Genomic DNA, 12,646 nt, shown 5'->3' with positions numbered 1-12,646 from the left:
AAGATTTTCATCATACGTTTTTCACTTTACGTTTTTAGTTATTTCTCATGTTTTTAATGAAATAATGAGATTTTACGTTTTTAGTAAATTTTACGTTTTTAGTAAATTTTCACGTTTTTCGTAACATCGTTATATATATATATATTTCTTTAAGGCTACCACTCGTAATTGTAGCAATTATGCACCCAACAAATTTCGAAAGTATGGCTCATTAGTATCATATAGTACTCATACGGGAAATTTTCTTCGAAACTAAATTGTTCGAGAGGACTGAAATTTCTTCCAATTTTGCTTTCACAAGAAATTTGTTTCACAATAATTTTCACATGAAATTTTTATAATTATTTTTTTTTTTGTTATAGAAGTGCAAGCTAAACAGCTTGTATATGAATATAACCTAAACCCAGTTTTACAAATTGCCATTAAATAGTTTAGTAACCAATTTCTGTTTAAATTAATGCGTCAATAAACATAAATATTATAAACCGCATATCGGTTAACTAATGGACCAACAAATTTTGCCGGAACTTCTTTAATGAACGAGTAATTGAGGCCAAAACTCCCATCCAACTTAATTCAAATACACTCGAAATGAAACAGCTAGTCTCGAGCATGTCTAGTTACACATCGAAATTGACCATCGGAATACTCAAGGGCGTATGAGGTTAACATTCTCGCAAACTTTAATTAGATAATCAGAGTGTGCTCGGTTGTGTAGTTTTAAAATTTTCCGGACTAATCGAAATTCCGTGCACATCTAATTATCTTCGAATGTTTTGTTAGGAACCAAGAATGTAGTTTTGTTGTAATGGTCCAATTTTCTTACCTTATAATCATTATTTTTTTTGTTCAATTTTATTGTACTGTCAATGATTAATTTCTGATTATTGTCGGCGTAAATTGTTCCAGACCAAAAATAGAATAAAGCTCATTCCTAATTAAATATTTAATTAGCATCCAAAACAACTAACTGCTTTCAATTAGTAGAAGACATCACTTTTATTAACGTTATCAGTAAAATGGATTGTATTGATTAAATAAAAATAAAACATATTCAACTAAAAAAAAAAATAAAAAAAAGCCAAAACTATTTATTATACTTTCAGTGTGCTATATTGTTTTAAGTCTAAAAAGTTTTCATGTCATTAAATATATTTTTATCAATAAATAATAAGCAAAATTATATTTGAATAATAGATAATTTTTATTATTATGGAACAGAGAACAACACGGTTAATTGTGTTAAAAACGTATACAAATTTCAATTAACTCCTTATCAATAAACATCAACAAAGCAAAAATACTATAGGATGTACCTCGAATAGATAAGGAGATTAGCGTAACTGTGAATGGTGGTGAAACCGGGTCCGACTCGAGAAACAATAACCGTTCGCGGATATAATTACGGCAAAAAGCGCGGAGCTGTGAATTTGTCATAGGCCATTGTGAGATCCTCTTTTATCGTCCCGACCATCGTTCGGTTGAGTTGATAAGTTTTTGCCGGTACGTTCCCCGTTCTATCCTGCCGCGCCTCCCCGTATGCATGCCGCATCGCCTACATCCTTGCAATCAGTGGAATGGCAGGACAAATTAGTGTTTTTGTTCCTTTTGTTCCAGACTTGTCCTCCCTAGCCGCGACGCACCCCGGTCCCCGGCCCAAAGGTACCTCTCTTCATCCGTTTCACGCACGCCGCTATCACCTTACTTTGTGTCACGGTCTGGTTCCATGGATCGTGGGACGTCGACTCGGGCTCATTGTTCGCGACACACTTTATTAATAGACGCACATTAGTACTTATCATTTCAAGAAAGTTAGTCACATTGTTGCTATTCATTGCTATTCTAGCTTTCAGAAGAAAACATGGTGTTCATGGTAACTCAAAAAAAGTCTAATCTTATGAATATTTAACTAAAACCCCCCAAAAAAAAAGAAAAAATACATTAATATTAATTAGAATTAATACAATTTCTTAAATATTGATTTAAAAATTTTTTATTTGCAACAATGCAACGTTAATATTTTGTTGATTAAAATAAATATTAAAATTACGTAGTAAATGTGTGATAGGTGATTTAGAAATTATAAAATATATTTTTTATAAATCATTTTTTTTTATTAAAACCAATTATACAAGCATATATACAATGTGTCTCACCCACAACTGACAATGCTGACAAAAACCCATTTCGAGGATTTCAAGAAGGAACCAAAATGGGGAACTTTTCAGCTCACCTCGACTTATTCCAACAGGAATAGCCAGCCTAATCTTAAAATCTTTAAAAGTATCTAAATAATTCTGCAAATCAAATATAATATCCTTTTTCATAAAAAAAAATCATTTAAATGGGTCCAATAGTCATTATGATGAAAATTTTTGTGGAACTTTCGTTTCTGATTCGATGTCTCGGCATGTCTTGTAGCCACGCAGGTGGTATCTGTTAAACTAACGACTAAAAGTCCAAGGCAGTTAAATCTGGTGTTTTTGGGGATCACGCTATCGGTCATGCTTAATAAACTACTCACGATTATTAAACTCGTATAGTTATAAAGCTATTAAATTAAGATTTTCGTGACATCAAGAGTTTTAAAACACCCGATTACTATTCCATTTCTACGAAAATTAGAATATAATTATTTCATAGTCAAGATACTATTCTTGATAAGACTAACGAGTTTATTTTGTGCAACTTGGTGTGACTGATTTCGTGGGTTTAAATAGCAATATTGGAACTGTGTATGAATTTAGATTTACAAAACTGTGTAAACTATTTTAATGAATATTTTCTTTTTAATATTTGTTAGTTTGGCCACGCGTAAATCTACAAAATAATAGAAGCGATTGTTATTTAAACAACAAATCTGATAAACATATCTTTATTATGTAAACACAACCGACCATTGTATTTGAAATGTGTTATTTTCTGGTGAAATAATAAATAATATAGGTGCATGAAATTAATTCAACCACAAACAAAACAAATTAACCTGTAACCGTTACCTCTGGTTTTTATTAACAAATATGATGTGTTTGTCTGAAATTAATGTTGTAATTACAAGCCATATTACTGCTCATGACTGGTATTTATTACATATTTTATGTAGTTTGAACAATTCACTAAAACAATTTTTTGGATGACGTTTTTAAATAGTAATTATAATTTTAATAACTTACCACGTTCTGGTCATTAATATAAATCATTTTTATCGTTAACACAAAAGTCAATCTTATCTGGGCTGCGAGGGATTTCGCAGCGGTGTTTCGCACCCCGCCGAATATTCGACTCTAATTCATCCATCAAAATCGCCCGAGGCTCGTATAACAAAAACTAACGGCGTTTCAGAGCCACTGTTCTATTGTGGCCTTTCGATTTTATTCGGCAGCGGATTAAAACGTCGAATAAATCGAACGGCAAATGATAAACTGTTGCGGAATTATTTGGAATTTAATTTGGCTCTAATGGTCGAGCCACAAATTTCGGTGGATTTAACAATGGGAACCTGATTTTTAACACGAAAATTCGATATTTACTTGATTCGGTGAGTTCGAGAGGTCCACGTAATTAATTGGTGACGAATTGATTTAACAATCGATAAATTTATTAAAATATGTCATGTAGAAATGTGAATGTGATATTAGCATTCAGACTTTTGTTATCGGACAATTTACTGACGTTACTAATATACAGACATGTCTTCGTTGCACTACTAACAATATTAGGGAGAAGCTTTGTTTTGAAACTTATAGGTTTCAAAGCGAGCACACTGAGTGCTGTAGTAGAAACATTTAAGCCCATTAGACAGTTCGATAATTCTAATTAACGCTTTGCGAAATAATTCAATTCGATAGCTGTAAATCCGATGTGTGGTCTGGAGCATTGATTCGTTAGCGCACTCCTTTGGCTCGTGAACACTACGAACAGTCAGAAAATCACAATTGATGCCGTTGTGTTTGATATTGATTGCCTTTTGTTGTAGCAGCACTAACGCAATTTTAACCGTTATATGGGATTAAGATTTTTAAATTTGTAAATAAAATCCCCGCCAGCGCATTATCAGTTGTATTCACCGATTTAAAAATATTATTATTGATTTTTGTGGTTTGAAATCCATGTCACAAAAACTATAAAAGCTTATATGAATTTAAAAATTCTTGACATCGCAATGTGTTTATTATTTTTGCATTTCCATCCAATTAAACGGCAGCCTGTTTTCCATGTAATTTAAAATTGAAAAATACCATTTGCCAATTCGACTGATTTTCCAATAATAAACGGTGATGAATCGTGTTTAGCAAAATGATTTTGTCGGGAAACTATTACAGGAACTCACGAATGTCATATTCACACCATTTAATAATTAGCCACTCATAAATTTCATAATTGCATTGCCATAATTATTTGTGTTTTCCAATCAATTCGAATTTAATTGTCCCTTGATATTGAACTGTTGACCTCTTATTTCATAATTTCATAAATTTTTGTTTCAATTATTTTACTCATAATAAAATTAATTAAACTACAATAGCTTATATTCATGAAATATATATCAAAATATACAATAGAGGTCTATATTGATGACTCATATTAAAAATATGAGCTGTACTACTTAAATTGGGTGTCATATTGTTTACAGTTTTTTCTGTTATTGTTGTATTCGCTGCGCAAAGGGTCAATCAAATATTATTCATTAAAAAATGTTATACTTTTTTTATTTTTCAATAAATAAAATTATATAACAACATTCTACTTTATGATCTTATATTGCTTTTTTTTTCTTTAGATTATTAGTAGTGGTGTTTTACTTATTTTAATTATTATGGACTAAAAAAATCAAGAAGAGATTGTTAAGAGTTTACGGCTAAATATATCAATTGTTTCCCTTATTAAAAAAATAAAGAAACTGACATCTTCGAAAAAGATGAGACGAAATCGATAACTGAATAATTTCAGTCTTATTGTCAACTGAAATTAAAACCAACCTGGAGGAAATGGAACTTGCTAAACTTAGTTTAAGTAGTGAGACTTGATGGTTAGTGGGTAAAAGTTCGTTTGACCTCAGAACTACAAGACAAACCCTAGTTTCCACTAAAAATATGAAGGTCTAATTTTGACTTGCTTAGGATCACATTTACTGGACCACAGAACAGTGGAGACAAGTAGTATTTAATGACTAGTCTTATAAATATATGGTTCTACTTATGTTAAATATCTTACAGGGACAAAACTACACAATAAGTTTGTTATACCTACAGTGAAACGTGGTGGCGGTTCAATGCTTCAAATCTTCTGGAGTAGGTCCTCTTAGATTAATTAATATATAGGGATATATTATACAACAATTTGCTTCTATATATTGAAGAAATTATGTCCTTAATAAGTGTGTTTCAACATGAAAACGATCCCAAATACAAATCTAAAATTATAAAGGATTGATTAGGAGACCAAAACATCGATATTGTCTTGTATGACCCAATATCCAGACATCAACCTTTTAGAAAACATGGGAGATGACATCTATAACCAAATTCGGAATGAATATTTTACAAATTTAAATGAATACATCACAGCAATTCAAGAAGTTTAAAAAAGTATTTATCAAAATCGAAGTTTTTATATTTATGATCAGCTGAATCCAGAAAAATATATGTAACATTGTATAGAGTAAAAAAACATTAGTGTTTATAAAAAATAATAATTAATATAACCTTAACATTTGACATTAAATAAAATATTTAACTACTGTTTGTTAATATTGGAAATAAAATTGTATTTACAGATAAAGTTTTGAACTGTTTTAAAGCACCGTTTTTAACTACAGTCTAAAAAGTTAATATATGTTACAACAATTTCGAAACACCTACATAGAGAACAATTGGAATGAGTATTGATAACTATTAGAAGTCAAATGCAATAATTGTACTTAAATTAGTTAGTTAATTCGCAAGGGTTTAACACAGTTATAGAATTGGCAATTAAATGATTGTCTATTTTTAGTTGGACAGATTGAACGAAGGTTCAATTAGATAACCGTAGATCTCAAGACCCACTTCATTTCCATTATATTGTATCCATAAACTTTAAATTTAATATCGAAATTAACTCAACCCATCACTTCTCCGTGACTTGTAAATAACAAGTAAATTAACTTGAAATTTAGTATTAGAATCAATACAAACTTTCTTGCTTCCAAAAATAATGTATCTAAATATTTGATGACTATATATAAAAATATCTTTTCGTGTTTTATGGGCGAAAAAATCTCGAATTTTGCATCAACGGAGCACGAAATCGATAACAAAAAAAAACTACAAGCTTTTAGCGGCAATACATATTTTAACTGACATCTGTTGAAGCATCCTCTCTATACTTCGCACTGTTTTCCTTTTTTAAAAAAAGATGTATTTGTATTTTTATCATAATTCCCGACGTGTAACTGGAATCGTGACAAAGTGAATTAGCATGTCCTTGTTTTTTAAATGGCACGAACATGTTATAACATGACCAATTTTTCAGTTTTGATCTAATATATTCGAATGATAATTTATTTAATAAATTATACCATAAGCGAATACGTTATTGTAACATTGATAAATTCATAAACAAATTGTTTATTACATTTGTATTGATTTATACGAATAATTGCGAAAATCTGAATCAGCGGTTATGCCATGAAATTGAATTTCGCCAATACAAAACCGCAATAATAACGAATATGATTTAAAAACAATAATATTATTAGCATTAGATAAAAATATAATTTTATCAACCTATTAATTGCACATCTTTTTAATCATCTAAATGAAAAAAAAAATATTTTTTTAATCCCTTAAATGTGTAATGAATCAAAATCTGCAAAAAATTGTACAATTAATGAGTTAAGTAAAGGTTTTTTGTGATTCCAAAAAGTTTTATGTGAGAAATGCCAAAAATAGTATTTTGTTTTGCGAGAAGCTTTTCGTTGTTATTTGAACAGACATAAATAACAAAGCTGCAATTAATCATCTTTTCAGTGACTAATTTATCTGTCAGAAACGATTTTGACGCATTTTGTGATTTATTGAGGTATATCGGAGCATCCAATATTTATTTATTAAGTATAGACAAAAAATGAAATTGTTTAATAGTATGAATAAAAAAATATTATAAAATGGGTTGTTAAAGAAACCTACAAAATTATGAAATTTTCATAGTTTTAAAAGCATTTTATTAAACAAAAAACATTTTTTAACTAAAATTAAATAAAATTCTTAATTAATTTTAAACTATACAATTTTATAGTTGCAAGAAATTCATCTTACAATGTTATATTCATATATTAGACCAACCTGATATGTCAACTCGCACCAATCAATACTTGTTTCTACGTGTACCTATTGTTAGTCTATAACCTGTCACTAATCATACATACTATACAATAACTAAGGCAACTTCCAATCAAAATGTCTTTTAAGTGACTGCAATTAACTATTTTGACACTCTTAAGTCTCTACATAGCCAAAATTGGTTCACTACCGTTCACTCGGTTCCAACGATTAATTTAACCCACAAATCAAACTCTAATTATACTGGTAAATCGTTCAGATTCTTCGATATTATTGTTTAAATGATATCGGAACATAACTGTAATTGATTTAAAATTAATTTCCGAAATGAGGGCCTCAAACCTAACAGCGAATGTTTGATAAATCTTGTACGTAATTGGAATTTAATCCGTTTTGGCGGCCCTTAAATCTGCGATATAGGAACATCATCTTCAATTTGCATCCAATCAATCGGTCGAGTTCGGCGCTGAACATTTAAAACTTGTTCCAGACGCCCAGGCTTCAATATCCGGTCCGCCGGAAGTGTACGTGAAGAAGGGCAGCACGATATCGCTCACGTGCACCGTGAACGTCCACTCGACTCCGCCGTCGTCGGTGCTATGGTATCACGGTCATTCGGTGGTGGACTTCGACTCGCCGAGGGGTGGCATCAGCTTGGAGACGGAGAAGACTGAGGCGGGCACCACCAGCAAATTGCTGGTCACCAAGGCACTGCTATCTGACACCGGAAATTACACTTGCATGCCGTCCAACGCTAGCCCGGCCTCGACAGTTGTTCACGTTCTTAATGGTGAGTCCCCTGATTATGTGTCTCGCAGTTTAATCATAGGGTCCGTTAATCTTCGGCCCATCCACGATTATTGTCCTCTATTATACGTTATATTAAACTTTGTCGATTATGTGGCTTCTGCAACCAACATAGATTATAATAGCTATAACAGTCTCACTAATACTTTAACCACATCACTAATGAGTTAAAAACAACATGTGCTCATTATATTGTGTGGAATACTTCACTAGGATAAATCTATTATTTTAATTAATGCACATATTTATAAAAAACTCTTTTTCGATTATGAAACGGGAGCATACGAAGAAAAAATTTCATTCCTACGTTGATTTCCTTTCAAATGACAGTTGTAACCCTTTACTTTATTTTTCTTTTAATATTAATTGTTTAAATAAATTTATAAATAATAACATTTTTGAGGGGCTGTAATGTATTTATGTTAAAGATTGTATTGTTTTAGAAAATTTGTAACATTATTTTAAATATTTTCCATAACTGAATATTTCCAGTTCCAGTTCCAAATAAATGAATATTGTCAATAACAGTTTAATTGACATAGCCTTAATTTAATTTACAATATTTTATTAATGCTATTTGAAAATTACTTTATATTAATTTTTTGACAATTAATAATCAAATCATTTATTCTATTGATATAGTTATAATTGTGTAAACATACATATTTAAATTAACATTTTCGACAAATAAGTTTATTTTAATTTTAATTCAAAACACAAAGTAAATTGTACGCTTATTTGATAAACGTGAAATTGTAATCATTTACTGTATTAATTAAAACATTACCAACTTACAATGAACAACACAACGTTCAGATATAATAATTGTTTCATTAATGGATATTCGAAATAATTTAATATTTCTGTCAAATATTGTAGGTGCAGTAAATTTGCTAATTATACACACATTTAGAGGCAATATCATAATGTTCAAATCAAATGGTACATTAGTAAAAAGACATTTTAAGTTAAAATAATTTGCTATTTAATTAAATTTAAATTTTTTAATAAAAATATTGGTAAATGTATGAATAAATTCAATTATCTTTTAAAATATTGACAAACACAAATATTGATACATAAGTGCATCCACCATATTTTCAAAAACCATTTAGCGCATTCGCCACATTTTAATCTTTAAAATTATACTAGCTTACAAATTGGAAAAAAATATCTGCTTTTTATATACCTTTATCAAACTCGACAATCATATTTGGAAATATTTTTCAACGAATTATTGAATCTTGTTTCAGGAATTTCTCTGATATTTTTTAATATAACTCCCAATAGACGATTTTGGCTAAATAAGCAGTCAAATTAGAGATAAATGAACAGTCTACAACTTTTGTTTATATAGACTTGAGATTGATCTAATAATTTAGATACCAGCAATTTTAATAACTTGATAAAGTCAGTTTTTCGAGTTAAAATCGATGCTGAAAATTCGTAATCATTTTTGTGTCGGCAGAAATAGAATTCATTCAAATTAAGTTAATTTTACGTGAAGAAGATACCTTAATGAAAAAAATAAGCTACTGAAAATAAAAACCACAAATTATGAATTTTACAAGGGTGGTAGATATATGCAGCTTTTTAACGATTTTTTTCTCTCACTAATTAAAATAACTGAAACTGAAACTACTTCTATTTTGTCTATTATTGCTTTTATAATTTGTTTCCCATTTAGGAACCAAATGTAGTCTCCCATCATGACTGAAATGAAACTATGATACCATCACTCTATGTCTTTCAGTACCTTTTTTTCTTTGCAAAAGAAGAAAAAAATTAATAATTAACTGTGTGAATTTTACATTTTTAAAAAATCGACTATATTATGTTGTTAAAACCTTTGGCATCTGAACTTCTGGACCAATTTCAAAACTATAAATGCAAGTTGTTCATTTACATTTGTTTTAAATGTTTCTTTAACCAAATCACTAATAAAACTCAATACAATTTAACAATTAAAAATAAATTAAGCAAAATCTAATCATAAAAATATTAATACCTTTATAGAAATATTTGACATTTTTAACAAACATTTGAAACGTGGTAAATTTCTAAACAATATATGTATACAAGGTGTATAGAAACTTGTCCTATTATTTTGTGTTCTATCTGAATCAGGGAGTTTGCCCACATATTCTGGGATACCCTATAAATATTTATTTCAAATTATTGAATTAATTAAATTATTTAGCTGATAAATTATCAAAAAAAAAAATAATAAAATTTTTAGCTTAATTCACATTAGCGTTTTACTTAAAAAAAAAAGAAAAAGGAACTTATTTGCCGTGTGCAAACAAAAAAGGTGAACGATCAGCAAATTGAATCCGATGGTAATTTAAAATATCCTTCGGGATTAATTAATATAAAGCGGCATAATGTCAGGGAGTCAATGAAAATAATCGTGTCCATGATTGTGGCCGGCAAATAGAGTGAAAACCGTACATGTGTTCGGTTCCTTTGTCCGACCGGCCCGAAATTATTTATCGCCCGCTTAATAAATGATTGCGATTTGTTTCAGGGGAACATCCTGCGGCAATGCAGACCAGCAGAGCAGGAATACCTCAACAGTTAGCGTTGCTCGCCACGCTCTCCCTATTGGTCACCACGACGGTCAGATGATTACACATGCCCCTATAAATATCAGTCAAAGATATGCTCATATAAATAATAGTGAAACTAAAATGACTTGCGTGTATATAAATCTCATTGAACGAACGAGAAAATTTGTGCTGTATTGGCTATGTGTTTCCTCCCCTGTACTGTACGACGTGAATCTGCTCGTTTCATTTTTTGGTGCTAAACTGTTTCCAGTGTTATGGTTGTGAGTGGTGGGACACTTGATTGAGAACGTCCAGAAAGTGTATATAGTGTAATCTGTTTTATATTCACTAGTCAGCACTAAATAGGATAATATAGGGTCATTCATTGTAATAATTATATACATGTTGATATTATGTAGATATATTGTTAAAATTTTAACACATTTTATTCTGTTACTCTTAAATCTATACGTTTTGTTCAACAAACAACTCTTCTTTATGTCATGACGCACGCTTAAACTCCAAAAGTGGACCAAACTTTCGTTTAAATGAATTTTACTGGTTACAATGGCTTTCAACAAACTAATCCGTAACTATAATAGTTCATAACGTGTGCACACCACACGAAATAAAAGTACACCGAATAAATTAAATTTAACTTGTACGTTAAACAACACCATAATATAATTAATTTATCATAAAACATGTTAATGTTAGAAGCAATGATGTTTGCGTTCCTTTTGTGTAACAAAATATAGCCTCACGTATCCCCAATTACAAAATTTTGATCAAACAACAACATCCACGTTTATGAACCTAGTTATCCAGCTTCATGTTTATTTATGCATTATGTATTACATTCACTGTAATAATAATCCACTTTAAATTCTTTTTAAGCCCTTTAATCATTCTAGCCAAGACTCTTTGAGTTGCAAACGCTAATTTATTCTGAAGTAACATTGTTACGCTATTATAGATAATTAAATTACTTAGTTTAATATTTATTACATTAATAATTTAACATATTTTATTTCCCTTTAAAATAATATGCTCATGATATAAAGAGGAATATGTTTGCATGATTTCAAAAAACTATAAATCAATCCTTGGCAATATATGATCTAAAACTTTAAGTATTTTTCGATTTATTAATATTTTTATAAAAATGGTCTTACCGTGTAAAATCTAATCTTGTAATTATCATATTGTACATATTAATTAAAAATAAACATAGTTCGTATAAACACAATATGTTTTAATTCCAGTCTAAATAAAAGTGCTTTTAATTAATAATTGTGCAGGTAAGTTATTACAACAACCACAAGCAAGCAAGTCAAATAAAAACATCAATTACTTTAATTAATGTCTTCAAACAACATATACAGCGTTTTAAAAAAGAAAGTAAAATATTTAAAAGGCAAAAATATGATCCAGAATAAGCAGAAAAGTTTTAATGCAAATGAGAGTTTCCGGAGAAGTTTATTCGTTTTTGTAGCCCTTTTTCCCTCCTTTTAAAAAACTACATTTTTTATCATAGTCGATTGAAGTTTTTTGAAATAAATTCTAAATTTTTCTTTTTTTTTAAGTCTTTTTTATTAGTTAGACAGGTTTTTTATTTGTATCTAAAAGTATTAAATAACTAAATGAGAAACAAATAATAATAATCTAGTATAATCTTCAAAACAGTGGATTCATGTTTATTAAAACTTATATTTATATTGGTCCATTCTAACATTTATTAAAAATATTTTACATCCTTTTTTTAATATCCAGTACATCATGTTTGGTAAATTAAGGTTTTTTACACATCTAATTGAAATATATTATAAATATCAATTTGTTCTGGCCACGTTCTTCATTTACCTCTAGTTCTACTTTTCGTTTTATTCGTGTAAATATTTTACGCAGCCAAGCAACTTCAAGTTTGTAGGTTGAAATAAAAAAGTTTAAAAAAGTACCAGGCAATTA

The 12,646-nt window shown here is 29.5% G+C and overlaps 1 protein-coding gene across 1 annotated transcript in view; it reads left to right on the top strand.

Annotated features, from left to right (window-relative positions):
• Positions 1–11,896, top strand: part of LOC109600255 (lachesin) — a 146,846-nt gene extending 134,950 nt beyond the window's left edge. Inside the window, exons 5-7 of the mRNA XM_049965373.1 lie at positions 1,618–1,662; positions 7,813–8,112; positions 10,657–11,896. Coding sequence (XP_049821330.1) covers positions 1,618–1,662; positions 7,813–8,112; positions 10,657–10,757 — 446 coding nt within the window. The 3' untranslated portion in view covers positions 10,758–11,896. The remainder of the gene's footprint in view (positions 1–1,617; positions 1,663–7,812; positions 8,113–10,656) is intronic.
• The last annotated feature ends 750 nt before the right edge of the window (positions 11,897–12,646 follow it).

This window comes from Aethina tumida, chromosome 3 (assembly GCF_024364675.1).
Source record: "Aethina tumida isolate Nest 87 chromosome 3, icAetTumi1.1, whole genome shotgun sequence".
NCBI classification, from domain to species: Eukaryota; Metazoa; Arthropoda; class Insecta; order Coleoptera; family Nitidulidae; genus Aethina; species Aethina tumida.
The sequence above is the reverse complement of the archived record's forward strand: the minus strand, read 5'-3'. Positions and strand labels throughout refer to the sequence as shown.